Genomic DNA, 13199 nt, shown 5'->3' on the forward strand with positions numbered 1-13199 from the left:
TGAGGCCAGACTTCTGTGAGTTTTTTAAGATGTTTTTTCACATGTTCGTGATCTCTACATCGTTAAAAAATGTATCAATGTCAGCAGTTATCTTAGCCACTATAGTGATGCCAGTGTTATGACATTTACCGTAGACTGTGGATATCAGAGATAGGACGGAGACGTCAAAGTTGCTCATTTTTAAGAATGGAATGTTGTCTTTAGTTTACTGTTTACTGTAGAGGACTGATTTATGAGGAGACCCAATCTAAAGATGTAATAAGAGACATGGGAGTGGAGAACCAGCCTTTTATGACTGTAACAGTAGACGTTTACAAATGTTTTCTTAAACATTTGCATTTTTTCTATCTGTGAATCTAGCATTATAAGATGCCATAACATTAAACACTTTGATGGTGACTGGTGATTGTGACGTGACAGGGTTCTATCGGAAGCTTGACTGTTCTCTCCCTAGCATGATTGTTCTTTCCCTTGTACGTCACTTTGGACAAAAGCGTCTGCTAAATGACTAAATGTAAATGTAAATATAAATGTAATCCTAATCTGTAGTCATGACATGTTTTGTATCACGTCATTGCAAGACATGTTTATGCCATTTTTATTATATGATTGTAAAACATGATTATGGCATATACAGTTTGTGGCCTCTATTGAAAATTTGCTCTTTTTATATATCTAGCTATCCAAAATCTTTATGATGTCAAATGTTTGTATAAAGTCAAATGCTCATATGAAGTGAAATGTTTATATGAAGTCAAATGTTTATATGATTGTTAATCACCAAAATGCCAAGAAAAGTCCTTGTACGTGTAAACTTACTTTGCATTAAAAAGGATTCTGAAGTCAAAAACAGGAAATCATATTTTAGTACTTTAGGAACTGTCTGTACAAATACGTTCTTCTTCCTATAGGTCAACCGATCAGCCATTTCTGGTCTACTGTTGCAAATCTTGCTGTTTCAGGTGAAATTAAATCATTGGTGAAACCCTCTGTCTTCTCCTGTTTTTAACCGATCTATTGGTGCAACCCATAATGGCCACTGGTCAAAGACACCTCTTGCATGTCATGATCCCAGCTCTGTTCTAAGTGAGTGAAAATCAGGGCAGCAATCACACATGACATGATTTTGTTTGTGAAGAAACTACTGGGCAGGGATCCCTTCTAGATTAACACAGTGCCTTTGTCTTAAGGGCACGAACAAAGCTTGTTAGGGGACAACTGGGAGTAAATCACCATCAAGCATGAGAGCCTCTTTTCCTAACCACCTTTTTGCATATCCGTGGAAGGTGCAGAAAAACACTCTCTCTAACTACCCAGGGTGGGATGGAATTGGAGCTGCATGTCTTCTGTTAAAGACACACAGTAATGTACTGTACCCATCTGCAGTGGTTAGAGCCAGCCCTTTGAATGTGCTTGACCTGGGTGTGATTTCCGATTGCTGCAAGTTGATTGTAAGTTGCTTTGGATAAAGACTTCACCGGGTCTTAACCTTCACATGTGTGTATGTGGGAGTGTGTGAAATTGGATTTTAGTCAAGTGACAAAATAGCAAAAACACTTTGTCCAGCACATTGTATTAGGAAACACTGATGGACAAAAGAGCCTGAGAGTCCCATTAGGATAAGGAATCTAAGGTGTCGTATTGCAGTGCTCAGCGACAGGTGCAAATGACTGCATCACTCCAAACCATCTTTTGAGGCGTCTTTAAGCCATCTTTTGAGACATCTTTAAGCCCTTTGCGTCAATCAAAGTCCAATTTCATGAAGGATGCTCTTTCATGTTAATGCTTGCGTCTACACATTAAAACTTTTTTGTTTGTTTTTTAATTCATTTACACATATACACAAAACACCTTTGTTTCCAGAGGCCGTCCTCTTGCCACACCCATGGTGTCCTCTTGCTGGGGAAGAATCCTGTCGAGCTGGTACGGTGCTGTTTATGACAAGTGGGGGAGTGGTCTTCAAACCCTAGATCACACCTCCTTTTTTTCTCTCTCTCTCTCTATCAAGCTGTTTTTAGTTTTTCACCTCTCATCTCGGTCACCTAAGAGGCCATGAAGCAGCGAACTGAAGTTGAGAGGGAGAGACGCTGGCAATCAGCAGGTTAGTCACGAGAGGCGCGAGAGAGAGAAAGATGGAGGTGCACTGCACAGGTGCTCACAGGGTTAGATGAAGAATGGCACAACTCAGGTAGGTGAGAGAACAGCTGTGGAAAACAACAAACACTTCTAAAATACGGCTTGAGAGCAGGAAGCAAAGGACTACCCTGCCTGAGCGAGGCTAGTGACGAGGACAACAAAAGAGCAGGGTGTGTTGACTGCAGAGAGCCGTCTCCGTGGGAACCATGGCCTCGCTGGGCATGCAGATGCTGGCGAGCTCCCTGGCGCTGCTGGGCTGGGTGGGCGCGCTGCTGACCTGCATCCTGCCCATGTGGCGCGTGACGGCCTACATCGGCACCACCATCGTCACGTCGCAGACCATGTGGGAGGGCATCTGGATGACGTGCGTGGCTCAGAGCACGGGCCAGATCATGTGCAAGCCGTACGACTCCACGCTGGCGCTGGGCACAGACCTCCAGGCTGCCCGGGCGCTGACGGTCATCGCCCTGCTGGTGGCCAGCGCGGGGCTCCTGCTCGCTTTCGTGGGGGGCAAGTGCACCCGCTTCCTGGACGGCGAGGGCAAGAGGACCAAGGACCGGGTGCTGGTCGCCGCCGGAGGAACGCTGCTCGTCGCCGGGCTCCTGTGCATCATCCCGGTGTCGTGGACGGCCGGGGCGGTGGTGAAGGCCTTCTACAGCCCCCACCTCACGGACTCCCAGCGCAGGGAGCTGGGGGGGGCCATCTACATTGGGTGGGGGGCGTCCATCCTGTTCTTCCTAGCGGGGGGGATGTTCTGCAGCACTGCCTGCTCTGGAGACCCCGCTGAGGACAACACCCCCTCCGCGAAGTATGTTCTTGTGCGCTCGTCCGTTAACGGCGGTGGCAGCTCCAGACCCACCTCAGGACCCTCTGGTCGCTCCCATCCAGAGGGAAGCCAGTGGGGACAGCCACCGGTCATGGCGAAGCCCCTGGGCAGCCAAGCACCATCCACATGGTCCCAGAACAGCAGAGCACCCTCAACCAAGTCCCAGCTGAAGAGGCCTGTGTCAGCCCAGTCGGAGGTGAGCGAGGGGCCTTCCACCAAGTCCCAGCTGAAGATGGCCGACTCCGCTAAGAGCCTGGAGCTCTCCACCAAGTCTGAGCTCAACGAGACAGCTGCATTCACAGACGAGGCACCAGTCACTCCTACAACGACTTACATCTGACTGTTTCTGCAAGGCACTGCCACGACATATTCCTGTTTAAAGTGTCGATGTACCAGTTATGCACTTGGACTTTGCACTCATCTTGTGGGCCAGTCAGGAGTGTAAATATATATTTAAAATGAAGCTGTTAATGCTTTTTTTAGTTTTTTCCCCTTAATGTTTAAACGTATGTGTGGTAAAATGAAGGAAAGCTAAGTGATGTCAGTCACAGGCCTCTTGTGAGTGCTTCAGTGGTGATGCGTAACATGATCACAAACAGACCCACAAAATCAGTGAATGGAAGTTATGACTGGTGCATTTCCTCTTGATGTACTATAGCTACTTTTTCTTCTTTCTGAATGTCTTATATAAATATATGAATGTGAATGTTATTGCTATAAAAATAAAAGTTTAAGATCACTTCTGTCTGTAGCTTTAACATATTTTAGCTTATTTGCCATAACTCAAGAAGTGCAACCAATTAGCATTGCTATACAATAATTAAAAGGGCTGGGTAAGTGAAGAGTTCAATGTATTACTTATTTAGGAGCTCCCTAGCCCATTGCACTGATACCCTCCCCCACATTCTTCCCTGGTATCACCCTCCATTATAGCCTCGGCCAAGAGGAAGGGAAACAGTGGTGAAACCGGTTTGACAGAGAATGACTGAATAAAGATGCTTTGCATTCTATCCGGAAGCTGTGTATTTGCAAAGGATCAAATCGAGTTTCACTGGCAGCAAGCTGGAAAACATTTTAAGTCACGCTTCAATTGAAATGTTTCATCAGACTTTGATATTAGGATGTTTGGTTGAGGAAAGTGTATTGTTATGAAATACAATAGCTATTGGCCACTGCCTGAGCCAGCAGAAGGGCATATACAGTATATATGAATTTGATTTGAAGTTGATGCAGTTACAACCATACTACAAAGGGAAGACATGGGATAGCAGGGAATCAACTTGAGTTTTGTAATTAATGGTTTGAAATGTTTTTAAGTATCTTCCACTAAGTTAAAACACTGTCTTTTACAGTCTGACAGCTTGATGTCTTTTGTTGTGTTTCAACCAGGAATCTTGAGATTAACATATTAACATATCGTCGTTTACATCGACAGCTTTTTATTTAAATGATCCCATTTGAACAGGCCAGTGTGAAACGGCAACAGAAGAGAAGAGGTTTCAGTATCAAATGAACAAAAACACTTAACTCCCCAGAATGATCAAAAACTGACTAAATGAAATCAGAATACAACAGCACAGTATAGTAATATTAATAGATTTGCCACTACATATAGCAGATTGTACAGGACACATTCCCCTTGCTGACTTAATGTTAATTGGATATTGCCTTTGGTTGGTAAATAACAAATAATAAAACAGATTTTTCTCCCAACATTTGGAAATAAAATATTATATAATATATTAAAACAACTAACCCTTGAACTTCCCTCTCAAAGTTGTACTGTGTAGACATTACAAGCACTCATTCATAACATCTAAAGATGCAGGAACTAGAGTGTGATGCAAACTTACATCAACTTGCCAAGCATACGATCCACAAAACACTTAATTAAAAGGTAACTCATTGCTTCTATCTAGTGGTAGTCCTGTGTACAACAGCAGTGGTCCTCCCAAATGGCAGATAGGGTTATTCAATACATTACCATCTTCTAAATCAAACCAAAATCTTATTGGCAGTGTTTTTCAGTATACACTATATGTAAAGTAAAAGAATATATATATAATATAGAATTTTTTATTACAGTACTTAAAAATGTTTTTCAGACAATTGTTTTCACTCTTTGCCTACAATGATCTAAAATCATTCACAGCCCCCTTATCATGCCAAAGAGGGTCCAAACAGTCTTCCACATGTCCTAGTTGCAGAGGGCTTTTCTGTACAGATACACAGCCCCAGGTATGTACCCCGTCTCATGCTCCTGCACGGCTCTCTCCCACTCCTCCACCTCAGTGACGACCACACAGACCAGGCGTCCATCTCTGGTCATCCCGTCCAGCGTGAGCTCCAGCTCGGCCTTGTACTCCAGGTTGTCAGGGTTTGCCCTGGTCGTCAAGCAGATGTACCCACCTGAAACGGACGCCAAAGCATGTCTTCATTTCTCTGGGTCATAAACAATTGCTCTTATATTAGGAAATCATTAACAGTCCTGTGGCATGTGAGGTTTATCCATGTAATAAAAGATATGTGATGATAGACTTACTAGTATTGATACGTAATGGCTGCATAATGTCTATGATGTTCTACAATACAAATGTTTTTGTCAGAGTTTGTGGCAGTTGTGACATTCACCTGGTTTTGTGGCGACCCACAGCTCTTCAATGACAGACACGGGTACCTGCCCAACGCTCAGCGCTCCAACTAATACAACAATGTCATACGCCTCTAGAAGAGATGAGGGGTAAGACAGAAAACAGAACAGTGAGAGAGCAGAAGCAATTATCAATCTACACGGTCCCTGTGGCTACAGACAAGTTTGAATGTTATGAGTTTAATAATGTTTCAAGTATTACCCTGAAGAGAAATGTTTGAACCCAATGGAATGACAGAGAGAAATCAGCAGAGGGGTCAAACACGGGAGGATCAGGACCCTGACGCACAGCGTCACAACAGAGCAGCCTTTTTGATTGGTCCATGCAGTATTCTAAACATTACAGTTCTTGTGTTCACATTGCTTATAATACGCTGACATACTGTTGTCATATTCAAGGTCCAAATGTTAAAAAGTTTGATTCAAGGAGGTACTAAGTCCATGCGCAGGCATACCAGCGTGTACAGGAAGTGGTTCAAGTCCGAGTACACACGGCCACAGGTCATGATACAGTCCTGTCCTCCTGGACACTTCCAACATGGCTTCACTGCCATCCACACCACTGAAATGCTGAAAGCCCTTTTCTCTCAGCTGTGAAAACAAAAAGACCTTGAGTGAATTATAAACGCAAACTGTGCAGGCTATATTTACTTCTAGTGTTATCAACAAATTGGACTTCCTTCTGTGTAAAGGAATTAGTGAAGCGATTATACAGAGTAATTATACGTACTTAATTATACTCCTGCTTACTATTACATTGAATGTGCAATTAGTACTCTGCACAACATTGGAAATGAACCCAATCCTACAGTCGTTGTTTATCTGACAAGACTGCAACAGGGTTCTGTGCTTGCACCAGGCGGTTCAGGGTCTGTGCCTTAAGACAATTTTATCATTTAAGGGCCATTTATTTTTTGTATCACACGTTGTAAGGTTTGGGATGGAGTTAGAATGCTAATACTTGTGCACTTACATGTGAGGTGCATCATATTATTAATTTTGAGGACACATAAAGTGTAAGATAGAAAATGTCACTTGTTACTTACCTTAACACTGACTAAGCCTGTTCCGCAGGCCACATCCAAAACCTTTGCACTGCCCTTGTCACCTTGGACGTGTGACGCAATGCATTCTGTGGCTAGACTCGGAGCACGATAGTCCAAGAGAGCTACGTCCTGTGGGAGATTAACATCTACTGGAGTTTAGATGAACAGTGATACAGTGACAGAGGTGTCCTCAAACAAAAAGAAAGAATAATGTCACTTAAATCATCACAAAGCCCCTGAGACGACAGTGACCTCCATATGCAGATGGCTTAGCCTCCTCCCCATTATAAAAGGTAAAAGATAAGTTTCTTGAACAATACCGCTGCTGTCCCCACTCCCCTTACTTTTACTTTCTCACCTCTTCATATTGCTCTGCCCACTTATCGTAGAAACACACTTTATCCCGTGGTCCACTGTCTTCGTGTGCAGAAAGAATGACATTTTTCACATCTGTTAAGGTCCTCTTGGGCTCTCCCATTATGATTTGTCTGTGAGAGTCAGTGCAATACTAGCAGAAGAAAAATATGACATAGGTTTACGATCCCTCATAACACCGCCAACTGTTGTCTCTTCAATGTTTCTTCTTCTAGCTGCGTGATTATCGTTTGCTTATGTTGTTTATCCATTAGGCTACTGCCACCAACTGGACGGGAGCATTTACTCGATCCAATAAACCACACCTGCTTCAGGTATACAATAATAATATAACGCAACGTGATGACTACCGTCCAATGTATATTTCCTATGTAATGTATTATAATGATTATAAGTGATGTTTTGTTTTGCAAATGCTTTAGGTTACAACCTATGTATTTCCCAGGGGTATGGAATGATATTTCAGGCAGTCTGCTTCGAATAAGTTTAAGGTTGCTTCCTGTTAAAAGACAGTTTTCCTTTGCCCCCGTCGCTCTAGGGTTCAAGCTCTGGGCTCTGTAATGCCCCTTGACACAATTGCAAGTGTTATTGGCGCTTTATAAATACAATTGAATTGATATGCACAAGTTGCACTGACAACAAGACAAAAATTACTTCGACGTTCTAGTATTTACCAGCGATGCTAGTCCAAATCTGATCCCATAAAACATCCGAACTGTCTGAAAGGTCTTGACAAATCTGACAAACTCAAAAGACAGTGGCCACTCTGACTTTATCAAAGTTAGTCAATGAACGTGAAGTGAATGGAGGAGGACAGATTATAAAGAAAGTGCATTTTGGAGCAATAGCCTATGCCCTTTTGGTGAACAGAATCTGAATACAGTATTTTAATGAAAATGTGTTCATAGCTTGTAGAAAAAAATATCTCCGAGAATGGACATGGGTAAGTTGACTGTCTGAATGCAACTGAGCTATGTTGAGCTATGATTGCAATTCACGTATTCACCACAGGGGTTTGGATCTAACGTCAATCATTCACGGTTCAGGCATACAGCTACTGTAAGTTTTGAGTGGTTTCAAGTTCTTGTTTGCACTGTGTTGTTCGACAAATAGAAATTTGACTCCTGGAACACTCACATATATGACAACATATTGTAGTTGTCTGCGTTTAACCATATTTCGCAACGATTCAGCTGTTTAGTTAGATAGGTATCTAGATGTCCAGTTTGTAGTGTGGCTATGCTAGCTAGCCAACGTTAGCTACCATTAAAGCAAAATGGCCAGCTTGCTACTAACTTGACTGACCAACGTCAGCTCTGAAGTTAAGAGTCGTATGTGTGTTGTAAGACAGTTCTTACATTTGCCTTTCTTCGTCTCTCTCTTAAAACAAGGGCACTACATAGGTACGTGGTCCGGCCTGATGTCTGACTTAATTAGCCAGCTCACGTTAGGTTAAATTAGCTCTTTAGATTGAAGGCTAACGTTAGCTGTTTTGATTTTTGAACTAACGTTAGCTATCGTGTATGTTAACCTACGATGTGATGTCTTTGTGTCACCCAGGTTTTTCTCACATAACACTTTTTCTTCACACAACTTTCTAAGCATCTAAACAGGCCAAAAACATCCATGGATAGCTGAGTTATTTAGAAAGTCGTCTGGTTTCAAACCACAGATACAGATGTTTTTTGACAGTTATGTTAGCTGGCTAGCTTCGTAAGTTAGCGTTAAAGAGCTAATTCTACGGATGATGTTTTGTTGTTGAACAATAACTAGCTAAATTACATAATCTAGCTAGATTGTCAGCTTCCTTTACACGACTAGCCCGTGGAGTCATTTTTTTTGAAGTTGTGTAGAGCTTGCGGAGTTGCATCACGTTGGGCATGTCCATAACAATGCATATTTGGATTGTTATTATGTGAGAGTAATGGGAACCAACCATGATGCACCGCAGACATGCTCAATGCAACTGCTGTAACTTCAATTTTCACTTGAAGCAAAGTCACCTCTTCCTTTTATTTGTCTCGCAGGACCCAGAGCTGAAAATGTCCATCCTTGGCCTAAAGAAAAAACAGCCCAAGACTTTTAAAGTCAAAGTCATCACTATGGATGCTGAAATGGAGTTCAGCTGTGAGGTAATGGACCCTGCCTATATTGTTTGCCAACAACAGGGAGTAAGTTGAAATGACCAGAAACTGTAACATCCCTTTTTTCTTTAGGTGAAGTGGAAAGGAAAAGACCTGTTTGACCTTGTTTGTCGGACCATTGGACTTCGGGAAACTTGGTTCTTTGGTCTCAGATATAAGGTGAAGGACACCAACGCCTGGCTGAAGACAGAGAAACGGGTGAGTAAGTGTAGGGTGCGCTGGCAATATGCAGCCATGTATTAGTGTTATGGTAGTTATGAACCAATCCCAACAGAGAGCCTAGGTCCAGTACAGACAGCTGTTATTTTGGCAACATGGAGCCCCTGCTACATCTTTCAGTAGAGGCAGACTTCATAGTCGAGGTCATAGTAAAGGTCATTGTTCTGGAAGAGGAACTGTATGAAAACAGGGAAAACAATGGATTGGGCAATCCCTAATGGGCGTTTTAGCACTGTGTACTGAGAGTCGTGCCTGCAGGGGTAGTGCCAGCAGGATGAAGTTGAATGACAGGGGGACATGACAACAATGAAGTAAAAAAAAAAAAAAGGGTACACAATAGCTAGGTTTGCCTTATTCATTATGAATAGCCTCTGTTTATCGACAGAGGGAAGTGATGCTTTAGCCTTAATGACCCAGGATGTGTTTCATCAAGCAGATTAATGTGCTGTTTTTGGACAATCTAAATGTGTTTGTTTTTTTGTGCTTCTGCAACAGGTCTTGGACCAAGATGTCCCCAAGGATTCACCAATAACATTTCATTTCTTAGCTAAATTCTTCCCTGAGAAGGTGGAGGAGGAGTTGGTCCAGGAAATTACGCAACATCTCTTCTTCTTACAGGTAGGTGATGGAACCTGTGGAATTTCAGATTATTGGTTTTATGCAAGTCTGTCTTCTTCTCCTGCGTTCTCTCTTGCCACTCTGTATCATGGTATGCCTGCCCTGGTTTTCCTGCAGTCGTTTTGCACTTAATATGTGGGAGGGATGTTTATCATTTGATATTTACACCTTGGCCTGTTTTCACAACATTCAGCATCTTTTTAATTAATTCATGCTTTTAGGTCTTAAAAGATGTGATTTTTGTTATTTAGCGTTTCTGACAACAGCTGTGTGTGTTGAATTTGAACCCCAAAGGTTAAAAAGCAGATATTGGACGAAGAGATATTTTGTTCACCTGAAGCATCTGTTCTGTTGGCATCATATGCTGTTCAAGCAAAGGTTAGAAAATAAACCTACATTTTCTTCTGTCTACCTATGCAGGGTTTGAAAGGTTACCTTTTAAATGCAATAGGTTACAGATTACTAGTTATTAAGTTTAACATGTAATGAGTAATGTGACTATTCTAATTACTTCATCAGAACAATGCAACATATTATGCAATTTAATTTTTGATTGGCAGACGAGAACCATACTGTCAATTGAATGGAGCCTGTCTAGATGGCATTAGATGCAAAGCAATAGAATGAATGTGATATTGCACGTATTAAACTTTACATTTCAGTTACTCATCAAAAGGTTGGTGATTACAAAGAGCATGTGAAATATCTGAATATTATGTCTGTATTTGTCCATGTCAGTATGGGGACTATGATCCAAACTTCCATAAACCTGGCTTCTTGGCCCAAGATGAACTCCTGCCCAAAAGAGTGAGTACTGGTGTGATTTGCTAGTCATTATACTTGTGTGTGTGTGTGTGTGTGTGTGTGTGTGTGTGTGTGTGTGTGTTTAGCCTCTGAAAAAGTGGGGAATGGTGTGATATTGTCTCATCTGCAATAATTGTATAATATTGTCTTTAAAACTGTTTATAATGGTTTTATATACATTTGTCTGTTTTATGTCACATCTTGCACAAATGTAGATTTTAGATTTATATTGAAATCAAACCAATGTATTTGTAAACACAGGTTTTGATGCAGTATCAGATGACTCCAGACATGTGGGAGGAGAAGATCACTGCCTGGTATGCAGAGCACAGAGGTATCGCCAGGTAACACGCTTCCGTCTTTAGAACTTCTGCAAACCACCTTTGGTTCCGATTCTAAATCGAAACCTTGTTTGCTCATGGAGACCAGTGTTCTGTCAGCTGCCTCGCTCTGTCTCTGGTTCCGAGGACACTAGAACTATATGTTCTAGGACATTCACTTACTTGAATGCAGTTTTAAAATTGTGATGAATTGCATAATCGTCTTCCTGACCACTTTTGTTGGCTTCATGTTAACAACATATTTGTATTCAGGGATGAGGCAGAAATGGAGTACCTGAAAATCGCCCAGGACCTTGAGATGTACGGCGTCAGCTACTTCTCCATTACAGTATGTTCCTTTCTGCTCATCGTTTACTCAAAGTCAAAGTCAAAGTAGCTTTATGAGCCCATACGGCATCAGCTCGTTTACTCCCAGCCCATACTGCATCAGCTCGTTTACTCTGAGTCCATACTGCGTCAGCTCCTTTACTCTGAGTCCATACTGCATCAGCTCGTTTACTCCGAGCCCATACGGCGTCAGCTCCTTTACTCTGAGCCCATACGGCTTCAGCTTGTTTACTCCGAGTCCATACGCTCCTTTTCAATTACAGTATGTTCCTTTCTGCTCATCGTTTACTCTGAGTACTTGCTGCTGACTGCCTAGTACCAGAATATGATTATCAGATACCCATCATAAACGCTGTTGTTATGATCACGTGTTTGCCTGCCAACGTTTGATTGCCAATAACAAGCTCTGTTGTCGTCAGCAAGTGTTTTGAGATCCACAGCGCTTATACACCAATAATCTCCTCTGATGTTTTCTATTATGCTTATGTTAACTATTTTTTTTATTTTATTGCATTATAGTTAGTTTTCTAATATGTAGGCACTCTGAGATTATTTTGAATTAAAAGTGCGTTAAAAATAAAATGAATTATTATTTCTGTTTGGTAGCAAAACAAGCGTGACACGGAGCTGCAGCTGGGTGTGGACGCCCAGGGACTGCACATCTACAGCCCCAACAGCAAACTCACCCCCAACAACTCCTTCCCCTGGAGCGGCATCCGAAACATCTCATACAGCGAGAAAGAGGTGCGTGCGTGGCCACAAGAGCAGCTAGCTCATAACAACTGGGCCGAAACTCAGTGACCTTGAACTAAAGAATGCCTCATAAAGCTCAGCTTGACCTTGGCTCATAGTAAGAGACATTTGAGAAGATATATGGTTGAATGGACGAATATATATATGGGACGAATATGTTGATGGGACGAATATGTTTATGGGACGAATATGTTTATGGGATGGATATATATATGGGATGGATATGCATATGGGATGGATATGTGTATGGGATGGATATATGTATTGGATGGATATATGTATTGGATGGATATATGTATGGGATGGAAATGTGTATGGGATGGATATATCTATGGGATGGATATATGTATGGGATGGATATATTGTACATCTAAACCCAGCTGTGGATTAGGTTCTCTTGCTATATATGTAGGCAAACAGCCAGACTAATAATATTGCATTTGTTTTTGATTGAGTTGATATTAGACCATTGTGGTGCACTAATGCTGTTGATTATTTACCTGCTGTTAGTTCACGATAAAGCCGCTTGACAAGAAGAAGGATGTTTTCAAGTTCTACTCCTCTCAGCTACGTGTTAACAAACTGGTAAGTCAGGAAATATATTTGGAATGTAGAATAAAAATGTGTGGTTATAATTGGTTAGCTAGTTCGGTCTTATTCTTACTGCTTAATGGAATATTTTATGAAACATAGTTTCGAACAATCATTGTATTGATTGAGATATCTAAGAGAAGTAAATGTAAGCATGTAAATAACCCTTATATTTATGCTATTGGGTCCACAATACTAAGTAATGGTTGAGTAGGGTTTCATAAAAATATAATCTCCATTATCTCTTGAACTGAATTTAAAATGTAAATGTCAAAATACCAACATATTACCACAACGTTGGCTGCCAGTAGTTGACATTTAAGCGTCTACTCAACAAATAGATGTGAATGTGATCAAATGTCATGTATA

At 41.7% G+C, this 13199-nt stretch overlaps 3 protein-coding genes across 4 annotated transcripts in view; 2 read left to right on the top strand and 1 right to left on the bottom strand.

Annotated features, from left to right (window-relative positions):
• Positions 1-2342: 2342 nt before the first annotated feature.
• On the top strand, positions 2343-3302 carry LOC308373458 (claudin-4-like; the record flags this gene model as incomplete). Its single annotated transcript, XM_080848979.1, has 1 exon — positions 2343-3302. One exon carries the CDS (start codon positions 2343-2345, stop codon positions 3300-3302), a length of 960 nt encoding a protein of 319 aa, XP_080705105.1.
• A 1592-nt stretch (positions 3303-4894) lies between these two features.
• Positions 4895-7207, bottom strand: mettl27 (methyltransferase like 27; the record flags this gene model as incomplete). The annotated part of the gene is given in 7 exon segments (XM_080849045.1): positions 4895-5371; positions 5594-5686; positions 6068-6203; positions 6659-6787; positions 7017-7166; positions 7170-7187; positions 7190-7207. Coding segments are annotated over 7 exon segments (756 nt in total). The 3' UTR covers positions 4895-5159.
• Positions 7208-8056: 849 nt separating this feature from the next.
• nf2b (NF2, moesin-ezrin-radixin like (MERLIN) tumor suppressor b) overlaps positions 8057-13199 on the top strand; it is a 13948-nt gene continuing 8805 nt past the window's right edge. The window contains exons 1-10 of one of the 2 annotated variants that reach the window (XM_080848919.1): positions 8057-8092; positions 9061-9165; positions 9250-9375; positions 9892-10014; positions 10309-10392; positions 10753-10821; positions 11080-11162; positions 11412-11487; positions 12093-12230; positions 12750-12824. In XM_080848919.1, the coding sequence (XP_080705045.1) occupies positions 9076-9165; positions 9250-9375; positions 9892-10014; positions 10309-10392; positions 10753-10821; positions 11080-11162; positions 11412-11487; positions 12093-12230; positions 12750-12824 (864 nt within the window). In that variant the 5' untranslated portion in view covers positions 8057-8092; positions 9061-9075. Of the gene's footprint in view, positions 8093-8313; positions 8437-9060; positions 9166-9249; positions 9376-9891; positions 10015-10308; positions 10393-10752; positions 10822-11079; positions 11163-11411; positions 11488-12092; positions 12231-12749; positions 12825-13199 lie in introns of those variants that run through there. The other variant, XM_080848920.1, reaches the window with a different exon arrangement.

This window comes from Sprattus sprattus, assembly GCF_963457725.1.
Source record: "Sprattus sprattus genome assembly, chromosome: 1".
NCBI classification, from domain to species: domain Eukaryota; kingdom Metazoa; phylum Chordata; class Actinopteri; order Clupeiformes; family Clupeidae; genus Sprattus; species Sprattus sprattus.